Here is a 14,398-nt window from a genome sequence, read left to right on the forward strand (position 1 = left end):
CTGATGGATTCACCTACTCAAACATATTATTAAAAGGTAATATTGAACTTTTCAATGTTCTGGCAATATACAAAGAACTTCAACTTCAGAAATGGGCCCAATTAATATTAAGTCTGTGAAAGGAAAGACTTGGTGTCCTCATTAAAATGACAAAAAAACCCTCATTTCAGAGAGTGGGAACTATATTTTGTAGGTAAGGTCCCCTCAGTAGCATTACAGGCGATCGCATTTTCTTTTGCTTGGTGACAGGTCCACACTGAGAAGATTATTATCTGCTCCCACTTGGCTGCAGGTATCCATCACTGCTCATCAGCATGCCCTTTCCCCCAGGACAAAAGCATTCTCTCCTCCTCATTTTCTCAGAGGGAAAATATTTTTACATTTAAACTGGAGAATACACCTCTAATCATTCTCCTAGATCTCTGCCCTTTTCTCTTCCATGTATCTCCATGTGACATGTAGAACATGAGCATAATTACTGACCTGCAGTACAAGAAGAAATAAAAGGAGGAAAATGAAATATCACTATTTCATATTGAGCCATGTGGACTGCCAGAGGACAAACATGCAAACCAAAGCAGAAATAAATAATTGTTAATCTGTAGGAGTCACTTGATTTACAGAGTAACCTGTGTACTAGTCAGCCAAACTCCAGCTCAAGATACTGTCCTTGGTACTCACCCCACAAGCAAACCAAATATTTTTCTTCCTCTGTTTGACAGATAGTTAGTATGCCTTTTTCTATAGAGTTTTGTATATAAAAATCATCCTCACTCTTAGCATCTTCTTTTGATGTTCTGGTTCTTAGTGCTTGTCTGATGAAAAGTATCCCAGCCACTGGAAGAGATGGCAAGGATAGATATTATTTGGAGTGCTTGGAATCCAAAAGACACAAAATCTGCATAACAACAAGAATTAAAGTTAATAATAAAACCAATCATAAAATGAATATGTCATGCCAAAGATCTTTTTGTAAGTTTTTAAAACAAAGTGCAAGGTTTAAAACTGCTGTATCAGGACCATTGCATGGCCATCCACAGAAAACAAATGTGGATGCTAAGAACGCCTCAACAACACTGGTAGTAGAAGATATTTCTAACCAGAACCCTTCCTATCACATTGCCACTTTCTGCTTTGGATAGATAATCTGACCACAGCAGATTACATACTAGTTTTAGGAAAACTCCATGTTCAAGGAATTAAATTAAACACAGCACCTCTCTAAAGGCAGCTTCCTTTTAGGAGTAGGGAATGTTTTCACGCTAATACGGGTTATTTTTTCTATATATTTGTTTTAGTCCATTTTATGTTGCTGTAAAGGAATACTTAAGACTGGGTAATTTATAAAGAAAAAAAGGTTTATTTGACTCACAATTCTGAAGGCTGGAAAATTCAAGATTGAGTATTTACATCTGGTAAGAGCCTCAGGCTGCTTCCACTCATGGCAGAAGGTAAAGGGGAGCCAGTGTAGGCAGAGATCATATGGTGAAAGAGGAAGCAAGAGGATAGGGGAGGTGTCAGGCTTTTTTATTTTATTTTATTTTTGAAATGGAGTCTCGCACTGTCGCCAGGCTGGAGTGCTGTGACGCGATCTCGGCTCACTGCAACCTCTGACTCCCTGGTTCAAGGATTCTCCTGCCTCAGCCTCCCAAGTAGCTGGGATTACAGGCACACCCCACCATGCCCAGCTAATCTTTGTATTTTTAGTAGAGATGGGGTTTCATGTTGGCCATAATGGTCTCAATCTCCTGACCTCGTGATCCACCCACCTCGGCCTCCCAAAGTGCTGGGATTACAAGCATGAACTGAGCCACCGAGCCCAGCCAGGCTCTTTTTAACAACTAATAGAGTCAGAATGCATCCCCCTCCCCAGGAAGGGCATTAATCTATTCATGAGGGATCCACCCTTATGACCCAAACACCTCCCACTAGGCCCAACACCACCACATTAGGGATCAAATTTCAATATGGGTTTTGCTGAGGAAAAATAAATCATAACCAAACCACAGCAATATTTCATCTTTGTAATGCACAAGTTCTTTCCATTCATTATTTAGAGGATGAATCTTCTCTTTGAAATTCCTTTAGATAAACCCTTCTTTCACCATTTATAGCTAATAATTTTTATGGTTTAATTTCTTTTTTTTTTTGGAGACAGAGTTTCGCTCTTGTTGCCCAGGCTGGAGTGCAATGGTGCAATCTCAGCTCACCGCAACCTCTGCCTCCTGGGTTCAAGGGATTCTCCTGCCTCAGCCTCCTGAGTAGCTGGGATTACAGGCATGTGCCACTACACCTGGCTAATTTTGTATTTTTAGCAGAGACAGGTTTCTCTGTGTTGGTCAGGCTGGTCTCAAACTCCTGACCTCGGGCCTCCCAAAGTGCTAGGATTACAGGCATGAGCCACTGTACCCGGCCAGTTTAATTTCTGTCACTTTTCTTTTACTTTCTTCTACCCAAAGTTCTTCCCTATAAGTAATTAAGAAAATTCTTATCTTTGTCAAATTGCCTTTTAACTGTCTTATACATTTAATATACAGATTGTAAATTTGATCCATTTTTTATTTTTATTTTTTCATGTCAGAGTTTTTGATTTAATCCTGCTGCAAACACATGGAATCTGAAAAGTTTAATGCAAATGGAATAGATTTCTTGGGATCTAATATTTTTTAAATTGCCTGACGGCTTACCCTCTAAGAAAACTTATTTAAGAGAGGCAAATTATTTTGGGAGATGAGTATAAGAGGTAGTAGTAGGAAGTTAAGGAAAATCACCACTACATATTGCGGAAATGTATTGGAACGCAAATATGGCCCAAAGAAAAAGCTCCACTGAAAAAAAGTGTTGAATTCTAACCATAGAACTAGCACCCTGCTCCCAGGTCAATAATTTGAACAAAAATAAAAATAAAAAAAGACCTTGCTCAATCCTGAGGTTAGTGAAGGAATATAGGAGAGTTGTGTGTTAATGTGACTCCTGAAATCAAAGAGCAGTACTATTCAAAGGGCATAATGTCTTGATCTCAGGATCAAATATTCTAGACCTTGAGTCGAAGAATCTGCATTACAGTAGAAAAATGGGGAGTGCTTTATGCATGTGGATTGAGGGCACACCAGCAACCTACATGTTCAGCATTCTCTAAGCCATAATGACCATTCTCATCTCCCACTCAGGGCAGGAATAAGACTCTTCTCTTGCAGCGCTCTGATAAGTTGGGTTTCTTCTTCTTCTTTGCAAATAATAGGAAAACTAAACATTTATACCTATTGCACCCCCAAAGCTGAAAGCAATAAAGAATGAACACATACAGCAGGCTGTTAGATGCATCTCTGTTTAGGAATTGCCTCAACATTGGGTTTCTATTGACAGAACAGAGGAAGTTGCCTCTGACCTTCCTGAGGCTCCCATTGTACCCTGGCTTAGCAGCCCACAGTTAATTTTAAGTGGCAAAAGAAAATTCCTCCAGGATAAGAAGTTAGATTTCTACTAAAACAGTGTTCTCCATAGGGTATATGAGCACATTCAACTGTCACTAGAAAAGAACCTGAGGGCGGACACACGGTGCCTACTGCTAGAAATCTTGCAGTTAGATTAGGATGGAAAAGTGTCTGAGTTTTTAGGTAATTTTAGACGTCAGGATATGGCTGACAGGTTATGTTCAGGGCCTACGCTTGATACTCTCAAAATACAAACAAAAATAACTGCCTACAGAGAACATCCACGTCCTAAAAGACAAAACATTTTAACTGGGTGAAGGGATGACTTAACTCGTGAAACTTGAGAACACAGAACAACAACAAAAATAGTTTCCTTGAACATATTCAACTAGAAGGGCAAGGCATTTTCCTACATAAAACATTGTAATTTTCCCAGTACTCCAAAGGTTTTCCAATAAATAATTTTTCAGTGAAAAGGCCTGGATCAAACCTAGAAGTGACACCGGTCCCCGACGAACACAAGTCACAGGTCCCTGTGCAGGTCTCAGGGTCGAGTCATCCAAGAACACCAACACTGCCATGAGCCTGGCCTGTAGTTTCATCTTTCTCAAAGGGACCAGCTGGAGGGTCCAAGCTGCTTTACAGAAGCGTTCTATCTGGTAAGCCCGGGTGGTGAACGAAGCCAAAGATGACAACATAAGAAGTGGTCAAAGCCAAGGTTTCCTAGCGCTGCCTTTGTCTTCTTCCCACGGCCTGGCCTGAGTGCTGAAGGTGGGCCCCAGGAGGGGAGTTCTTCGGTGGGGCCTGCTCACCCAGGCTGGAGCAAGTCCACTGGCCTGTCATGCAGGGAAGAGCTCTGGCAGGCTTTCTGCATAGCGGTACTTTGCTATGGGGTCCCAGTCGGTGTTCTCATGCTGCAGGCTCTGGGATGAGGTCCTGCTTTTGACCAGGCACAACTCCAAGTGATCTTTGACTGCCATAGAGAGGTTCTGGAATGCCACAGCTGCCCAGTTGAGGAAGTGCTCCAGGAGAAGTTGCTTGCTGGGCGGCAGGCAGCAGGAGACACAGTACTCAGCAGCCGTTTGACCAGCAGCCATCGCAGCAGTACTGCTTTGTGCTAGAGACGTTGACGTTACAGCAGCCATTCACCAGCAAATCCTTCCTCTCACAAACGTAGCTGAGTTCATCTGTGATGAGGTGTTTCCCTTGAATGGAGTTGCGGCACTGATTGCTGGGACGACTGCTATTGCCGAAATTAAACTGCACTTTCCACGGGATGGGCTGATCATGGTCTTAAACCTGCAGGGGGATTCCCATCCCTCACTGCCCTCTCCTCCTGCTTGGAGGTGCTGCTGAGGAAGTAGACAAGCGCAGCCCAAAGACCAGGGCGAGAACCCACTTCTTCCGTAGAAGCCGGCGCCACACCATGGCTGCCAGGTTCACCATCCTGGCGCAGATGTGGGCCGAGGCGGCCGGGGCATGAAACGCAGCAGGCCCCGCCCTTGGGTGCCGGGCAGCCCCATCCCTCCAGGCGGGCGCGGGCCCCAGGGCCTGCGGCCCAGCGTGCTTTGATCCATTTTAAAAATGTCTCTTTTTCTGGGCTTTGTGTTCTGTTAGTGATCAAAAAAGGTATAAACTACAAATGTTTCCATTAATTTGGCGTGTAAACAGTAGAAACTAGTGGAATCATATTTTTTAAACCATAGTCATAAGCCTGAAACTTGATTTTCTAAATTGTATTTTCTGGACTACATTGAAACTAGTGTTATTGACCTCTTTAATACCTATGGAAAACCCACCATAATTATTTGGTTCTCATTAAAAATAAGGTTGAGGAGATGGCTCAAAATAAAAGCCTTGCCTTTTTACCTAATTAATGTCTACTCTTACACAATTTTTTGCTTTCCACTTCATTCTACCTTTCATTCTAAAGGTACTCAATGAATGTTTGTTGAGTGAATGAAAATCTGATTAAGTATTTTGAAATAGGCTTTATGATTTTTGAACTTGAAAAATGTGCCCTAAACCATAAATAATTACATACAACCTAAGTTTCCTTCATTTTTTAAATTAATAAGTTTCTTTTTTAGAGCAGCTTATGTTCACAGCAAAATCAAATGGAAAGTGGAGAGTTTCTATATAATCTCTGTCCCTGTAGAAGCACAGTATCCCCCACTATCAACATCCTCCACCAAAATGGTACATTTTGTTACAATTGATTACAATTTGTTACTATTGATGAACCTACATTAACATATCATCATTACCTAAAGTTTATAGTTTACATTAGGGTTCATTCTTGGTCTTGTATATTCTTTGGGTTTTGACAAATTTAAAATGGTGTGTATCCACCATTGTCGTATCATACAGAATACTTTCACTGCCCTAAAAATCCTCTGTGCTCCACCTTTTCATCCCTTCCTCCTCACTAATCACTGGCAATGACTAATCTTTTTACTATCTCCAGTAAAAAGTTTTGCCTTTTCCAGAATATTATGTAGTTGTAATCCTATAGTATGTAGCCTTTTCAGATTGGCTTTTTTCACTTAGTAATATGCATTTAATTTTCTTTCATGTCTTTTCATGGCTTAATGGCTCATTTCTTTTTAGCACTGAATAATATATTCCATTGTCTGGATGTACTGCAGTTTATCCATTCACTTACTGAAGGACATCTTCATTGCTTCCAACTTTTAGCAATTATGAATAAAGCTGCTGTAAACATCCATGTGCAGATTTTTGTGTGGACACAAGTTTTTAGTTCATTTGGATAAATGCTTAGGAGCGTGATTGCTGGATAGTATGATAAGAGTATGTTTAGTTTTGTAAGAAACTGACAAACTGTCTGCTTACTTTGGATTTAATTTGTTCTTCTTGTTTTAGTTTCCTAAGGTAAAAGCTTAGATTATTAATGTTAGAACTTTCTTTATGTCTAATAGGTGGATTAAATGCTATAAATTTCCCGCGTAAGTACTGCTTTCACTGCATTTCACAAATTTTAATAACTTGTATTTTCATTTTCATTTATTTTAAAATACTTGTGAATTTGTCTTGAGATTTCTTTTTTAATCTTTGTGTTACTTAGAAGTATACTGTTCAAACTCCACGTATTTAGGGAATTTCCAGCTATCTTTCTGTTACTGATTTCTAATTTACTTCCATTGTGATCTGAGAACATACATTGTAAAATTTCTCTTCTTTTACTTTTTACGGTGTGCTTTATGGCCCATAATGTGGTCTCTCTTGGTTAAACTTCCATGTGAGTTGAGAAGAATGTGTACTCTGCTTTTATTAGATGAAATAGTCTATACATGGTAGTCTGTACAGTGGTTTGATGGTGGTGTTCAGTTCAACTGTGTCATTACTGATTTCTGTTTGCTGGATCTGTCCATTTCTGATAGAAGGGAGCTAAAGTCTCCAACTATAATAGTAGATTCATGTATTTCTCCTTGCAGTTCTATCAGTTATTCGCTTGTGTATTCTAATGCTCTGTTATTAGGCTCATAAACAGTATTGGTATGTATTCTTGGAGTATTAACGCCTTCAATAGTATGCAATGCCCCTCTTACTCCCTGATAAATTTCATTACTCTGAAATCAGCTCTGTCTGAAATTAATATAGCCACTTTTCTTTTAATTAGTGTTAAAATGGCATATCTTTCTCCATCTTTTTACTTTTAATCTATATGCACCCTATATTTAAAGTGGATTTCTTGTAGACAACCTATGGTTAGGTCTTATTTTTTAATCCACACTGACATCTGTCTTTTATATATATATATAAACATCTATTATAGGCGAAACAAAACTTACCCATATTATATAGATAAGTGTCTATTCACATTTGTACATTACCATTTTTAACAGCTTGAGATAAACTCTACAATGTCTTACAACACATTAAACAATATTCAAGTTACTGAGTAACAACAATAACAGTAACAAAAAAACATACAGCAGAAGCCTCAAGTGTTTCCTCATTGTCTACAACTCAAGTATGGTTTCCTTTTTATGAGTGATAAAGCAAATTAAGCTAATTAAGTAAAAAACGATTGTTTGCAAGATGAAAGCCAATTTGTACTTCTTTCTAAAACTACCTTTAAGTTGAAAATGTAAATTTAAGAGGCTTATCGCCATTTCTGCAGCACACATTAGGAATACTATTAATACATTAAAATTAACTTTTAAGAGTTTTATCACAGAAAAATGTATGTACTCATTACCTTGACCAGAAACCTAGGGCAGGGAGAAGGGGCAGGAGGGGTCTGCAGGATTTGAAGCAATACCCAGGTATAAACACTATAAAAATGCAATAACCAATGCTGTACATCTAACAAATGTTTCTCTCTGTTACTCGACTTCTGTGTTAATCTTGTTTACGCATGCTTTCAAAGACATGCACTGTCAGAACAAAAATTAGAAAATAACCTGAATGCATGATATGCAACCTTTCATTTCATGCTTTAATAAACCTATTAAGCTGGAAAAAGAAACCAATATATATTTTCTATATTTATAGACTCAAAACACATGCATCCGGGGATACCTCCCACAGCAATGGCATGGATGTACTGCGTTAACCCTGAGCACTGTATAAACATAAAGTAAAGCCAGTTTGGGAAGTTCCAAGCATTTTAAACCAACTGTGGTCTGTAGCCTTTAACACACTCACAAACAGACTGACACACACGCACGCACACATCCCGCTCTGCTCACCCAAAGTAAAAGCAGATGGGAAGCACCAGGGGAGAAGCAAAAGGAAAGACATATGTACCACCATCAGCACTGCTGATTTTCAGTTTTGCTATCTAGTCCAGGTTTGTCCTTACTTCCAAAAAAACTAACTAGAGAGAGCACAACTGAAAAAAATATATAATTCTTTGGAAACTGTCCCTGATTTTTATGCAAATCATATGCTTCAACAGCATTTCAGATCCATCCATGTTGAAACCTGTCTGTTCTTTATGCGTTGCTCAAGTTGGTGATGCTCTGAGGGTGATGCTGTTGCCATAGCTGTTTCTGTTGGACTGCAAGCTATTGAGACTGGTCTGAAGTTGATAGGAGATTTACAAGAGGAGACACACAATTTGCCGGAATGATCAAACCTACAATCCGTTGCCCATCTTCCGTTCTTAGCCGCACAATCTGCATCTTCACGTTTGTGCCACTGACAGATGCTAGAACACCCTCAACTTTTGTCTAGACACTCAGCACTGAACCACATAATACATAATATGTACGGCAACGAAGACCTATTTCACAAACTAACCCCAAGCTTGCTTTTTTGCAATTGCCGCGCCAATAAGCATGAGTACAAGTATCTGCAGATGAATTATACTGATCTAACCAGTGCATCAGTGCATCATCTGAGACGACCTTCTTATATTTCTTTTTTAGATCAGCATAAATTTCTAATTTGAGCTGTTTCCCAGTATTTGGTTGATAAACTAAGAAAAGTTTCTTTTTAGGATTCACTTCTTTAACTAAGATGGCAGTTTTCTTGTTGTTCCTTATTTGCAATGACAAGTAAAAGCCATCGTCTGGTCCTGTCAGCTCAGCCCAAATCTTGGTAGCTTCCTCCCATGACATTCCCCTCTCTACACTAATTGTGTATAATTCTACGTGGCCAGAGGTTGAATACCCTGGAGTCAGAAACTTTTTAACATCACTTTTCCTCACCTTTTCATCTCCAGAACCAAGATCTAAGATTCCCATATCATATCTTCCATTTTTTTTGGCATTTTGAACAACTGCAGTAAGTGTGTCTGCAAAATACTGAAATAATGCATTCTGCTGATGTACCTCCATGCCTAAAATTCTATTTAAGAATTTTCCTATGTTGTTATAATCTTTATTGAGAGTAAGAATTCCTGAGCGATCTTCTACATTTATCAGGCCAACTCCTATCAATCCTTGTCGAACATCTTTTAAAAATTCTCCAGGATAGTCTGGAGGTGGTGACACCATAGGAGAATCCAAGTTTACAATGGATTTCATGACAATTTCTAAAGCATTTCTTCCATACTTATTATCAAAGTTGAACCTGCTCAGATCCCTAGATTCTGTTGCTCTTCTATCGCCATGTGTAAGTGCCCCCAAACTCTCAAGTCTTTTAGCAACAATAGATGCAAATCTTTGTTCTCCTGCCAGTTCAGAAATCAGAAAGACATATTCAGGAGCAGTCACTTGGTTTGATCTATGAGTTCGTCCGAATTGTTGAATTGCTCTATCAGCGCTCCAGAGTAATTCTGAAGTCATATAAACTCTTCGTCTTTGATTTTTAGCTCTCCTATCTGCTTGTAATGAAATACCTGAGCTGGCAGCTTCTGAAATGATAGCAATATTCTTATCTCCATCCATAAATCGCTGTTTTTCTGTGATGTTTAGTATTTCCACAGGCACATCAAGTTCAGATCTTGACTCATAAGATATGCTTCCATCATCATTGCTCACAACCCGTCCCTTGCGGCCGGTCATCTCAGCAACATTCTCAGGGCCACCAAGTTCATCAATAAGTTCATCCAGGGTATTAGGGGGGAGGTCTTCAGCTAATTTTTCTAGCTTATCAAGCAGGTCTTTCTTCATCTGCTGAGCCCTTTCCACAGCATCCTGACTTGTTATAAGGCTATTGTTACTGTTGGTATTACTGTTAGCTGGTGTACTGTTAGGAGCAGGTGAGATAACTGGTGTAGATGAAAAACTAGGTCGTTTTGATCCAAGACCTGATGCTAATAAGGCACTTTGAATAGAATCTGGATCTATACTTTTCTTCTTTTTTTTCTCTTTGTTTTTCTTGTGGTCTTTTCTGATTAACCAGGGATCATTTTCATCATCCTCACTAGACTCATCTCTAAATGGGTTGAAATTGTCATCATCTCCAGAACTCATGTTTTTAGAGCTCTCATAGTCACTTTCTTCATTATCAGAGGCATCAGATTCACTTCCACTGTCATCAGAACTGCTACCAGTAAGGCCACCTACTTTTCGTGCTTTTTTGGCTTCTCGAGTTATTTCTTCACCTTTCCGCTTCTTTATTTTATTTTCTTTACAAGGACTATCCCTTGGTGAACTGTTGTTACTTGGAGCTGTCAAATCGATTCCTAGCAAACTATAAAGTTTTTTCCTGTCTGGAGCAGGAAAATGTTTTTCAATGAGTGACTGCAACACACCTTTGGCAGTTGAAACAAAATCATTCAATTCTCCCCCGCCCTCTTCCAAAGCTTCTAATGTTCTAGCTTCTCCTGTAGACTGCAGACCAATTACAACACATTTTCCATTCTTGATTTCCTCTCGAGCTAGTTGTACAACCCTTTTAACTTTGGATGCTATGCATAAGTATTTGAAGAACCTCTGGTGAGCAGACCAGAACTGACCCCACATGGACTTCTTCATTCGTTGCTCGGCATCAATCAGATCTGCAGCTTGCTGAAACCGCTCTCTGGCGATGACCCACAGCTTGATGGCTTTGTTATACATTTTAACATAGCTCTGAGAAAGAAGAACTTCCTCAATTTTGAAGGTCACTCCAGTAAAGCTCAGCTATCCAGCAATGTACATTCCTCTAAGCTTCTTATCCATAGCAACTATTTCCATGGCACCAACTCCTCTCCGTTCTACTGCTTGAATAAAATCACTGAATTCTCTAAATGGAGTTCCCTCACCCCATATGCCAAGGCGGTTCATATAGGCCATGTTGCGTGGTTCAGAAGCACCAGTTGCACTAGCATAAACAACTCTGGCTTTTGGCAATTTGTTCTGAAGCTCTAAAACTGCTAAGCCTGTCTTGGTTGGCTTTGAAGAACCAACAGGACGTAAGTTTTTGGATTTATGACACTCATCAAACACTATCACTCCATCGAAGTCATCACCACACCAGTGCAGAAGTTGTTTTAACCTAGTTTTGTACTTGCTGCCAGACTGGCTTTCACCAATAAGTGAAGAGTAAGTAGCAAAAATAACACCCTTTTTCACACTCCCATTATGTTTGGAAGAAATTTTTCCATATTTAAACTTATTTAATGAATGAACCAAAGTGTTTTTTGCTCCAATATCCCTTAAATCTCTTTCAGCATCATACTTTAAGTCATTTGAAACACTAAACCACAATGCTCGTTTTCTACTCAACAAATAATTTTCATAGATGATTCCTGCTATCGTCCTTCCTTTTCCTACACCAGCACCATCACCTATTAAGAAGCCAGCACGATCTCCATTAGGTAGGAAATTTTCATGTTGCTGGGCTGCATATGTAATTGCCTCAAGCTGCAATGCTGATAACCAGCCATTATCAGTGGTTTCCTCAGAAATGGATGTTTTGTACCAAACATCAGGAGGAATAACACTGGATAAAGAGCTGGTTTCCACTACAGCATCCGGATGACGCAGGCCAATTTTTAATTTTATTGCCATGTATTCTGCATAGGTTTCTGCATGACCCATTTCTTCTTCATCTTTTTCCTCTGGTTCATCATCTTCTTTTACAACAGGAACTTTCATAGTTGGGGAAAAACTCCTCATTTTCATGTCATTTATCCACATTCTAGCTCCTTCTTTATTAGAAGATTCTTTCTTTACCGTACCATTGTTTACATCAGTAGCTGCTCTTGCTACTGGCTGAGCAATATTAGCAGGTGGCTTTAGTTTCATGAGTTCATTAAGACTATTATTTTTCAGTAGATCCTTCAGTTGAACTTGGTCTTTTGAAGGTGCACAAGTCATGGCATTTTGTACTATTCGTGCTGAGACTGACGGGCGTGTGCTTGCAGTAGTCTGGATAAACTTAAAGTGATGGTTTGCCTGTTGGTTGTTACAGGTGGTGTTTTAGTCATTACAATTGTAGATCCCAAGGGTGGAAGATGATTTATTTGATTCAGCACAAATGTTGTAGTAGATGGAGGCTGCTGCTAGACAGAAAACAAAAAACAATACACCACCTCACATTTAATAGTGCTGGAGGAGGTACAGCCTCTGGTTCTTGTTTAACAGGAACTGCTGCTTCGGTCTCCAAACCTAGTTCTAATGCACTAAGTGGCACTGACTGCTGAACTGATGGGGTAGGCATTGGAGTTGCAAGCCCTACATCTCCACCATCAATATCAAAGAGGTCATTTGGACTAATTCCACTCTCACTCAAAGCAGCAAGCAGTAAATCTTGCCCTGGTTCCACCATTTTCCCCGCGGGACCCGGCGCCAGGACAGCTCCTCCCGGGAGGTGCGAGTTTGAAGGACCGGAGGCGACTGGAGCGGAGGCGGCGGTGGCGGCGGCAGCAGCGGCGTCCGGCTCTGCCTACCTCCCCGCCGCCATCTTGACGCCCCCGACATCTGTCTTTTAATTGGTATACTTAGATCAATAATTTTTAAAGTGATTATTGATATAGTTGGATAAATATCTACCATATTTGTTGCTATTTTCTTTTGGTTACCCTTGTTTTTTGTTTCTAGTTTTGTCTTCTGTACTTGTTCCGCCTTTGTATTTTTGATTGAACATATTATTCGATTTTTTTCTCCTTTATCATATCATTTATACTTCTTTTTTCACATTTTTTAGTGGTTGCCCTAGATTATATATGTTTACAATTAATTCAAGCCCACTTTCAAATAATGCTATACCATTTCATGGGTACTACAAGTATCTTATAATAGCAAAATGCTCCTGATTCTCCCCTTCCACTTCTTGTATCATTGCTGTCATTTTTTTTCACTTGTCCATAAGCATACATAAATACATACAGGAATACTTCACCTCACAGATATTACAGGTTCCATTTCAGACCATTGCAATAAAGCTAATATTGCAATAAAGCAAGTCATATGAATTATTTGGTTTCCCAGTTCATATAAAAGTTAAGTCTACATTATACTGTAGTCTTTTAAGCATAATGCCTAAAAAAATGTACATACCTTAATTTTAAAAGACTGTATTGCTAAAAAAAATATGCTAACTATCATCTGAGCCTTCAGCAAGTTGTAATCTTTTTGCCGGGGGAGAATTTTGCCTTTATGTGGATGGCTGCTGACTGATCAAGTTGGTGGTTGCTGAAGGTTGATGTGACTGTGGCAGTTTCTTCAAATAAGACAATAATGTATACTGCATCAGTTGACTCTTCTTTTCATTAAAGATTTAGCTATAGTAGTAATGCTGTTTGATAGCATTTTACCCACAGTAGAACTTTTTTCAAAATCGAAGTCAATCCTCTCAAACCCCATAACTGCTTTATCAACTACATTTGCGAAATATTCTAAATCCTTTGTTGTCATTTCAACAATGTTCACAGCGTCTTCATCAGGAATAGATTCCATCTCAAGAAACCATTTTCTTTGCTCCTCCATAGGAAGCAACTCCTTGTTCATTAAATTTTTATCTGGAGGCTCCAGCAATTCAATCCATATCTTTAGGCTCCACTTCTAATTCTAGGTGTCTTGCTATTCCCACCACATCTGCCGTTACTTCCTCCACTGAAGTCTTGAACTCCTGAAATTCATCAATGAGAGGTGAAGTCAACTCCCAAACTCCTGTTAATGTTGATACTTTGACCTCCTCCCCTGAATCATGAACGTTCTTAATGGCATCATGAATCCTTTCCAGAAGGTTTCCAATCTACCCAGATCCATCAAAGGAATCACTATCTATGGCAACGATGGCCTTATGAAATAATTTTTTTAAATAATAAGACTTGAAAGTCAGAATGACTTCTTGATCCACAGGCTACAGAATGGATGTTGTGTTAATAGGTGTGAAGGCAACATCTGTCTCCTTGTACTTCTCCATCAATACTCTTGGGTGACTGTGCATTGTCGACAGCAGTAATATTTTGAAAAGAATATTCTTTTCTGAGTAGTAGGTCTCAACAGTGGGCTTAAAATATTTGGTAAACCATGCTATAAACAGATGTGCTGTCACCCAGACTTAGTTGGTCCATTTCTAAAGCACAGGAAGAGTAGATTTAGCGTAAATCTTTTTTTTTT

The 14,398-nt window shown here is 39.4% G+C and overlaps 2 protein-coding genes and 1 pseudogene across 6 annotated transcripts in view; 1 reads left to right on the forward strand and 2 right to left on the reverse strand.

The window, feature by feature from the left end:
• ENOX2 (ecto-NOX disulfide-thiol exchanger 2) overlaps window positions 1–14,398 on the forward strand; it is a 316,145-nt gene that overhangs the window by 279,774 nt on the left and 21,973 nt on the right. The window lies entirely within an intron of this gene.
• On the reverse strand, window positions 4,274–4,880 carry LOC111531522 (annotated as a pseudogene).
• On the reverse strand, window positions 8,372–12,742 carry LOC111531523 (protein strawberry notch homolog 1-like). Its single transcript, XM_023198810.2, is given in 3 exon segments — window positions 8,372–12,216; window positions 12,219–12,336; window positions 12,372–12,742. Coding segments are annotated over 3 exon segments (4,170 nt in total). The 5' UTR covers window positions 12,603–12,742; the 3' UTR covers window positions 8,372–8,395.

Source organism: Piliocolobus tephrosceles, chromosome 12 (assembly GCF_002776525.5).
Source record: "Piliocolobus tephrosceles isolate RC106 chromosome 12, ASM277652v3, whole genome shotgun sequence".
Classification (NCBI taxonomy): domain Eukaryota; kingdom Metazoa; phylum Chordata; class Mammalia; order Primates; family Cercopithecidae; genus Piliocolobus; species Piliocolobus tephrosceles.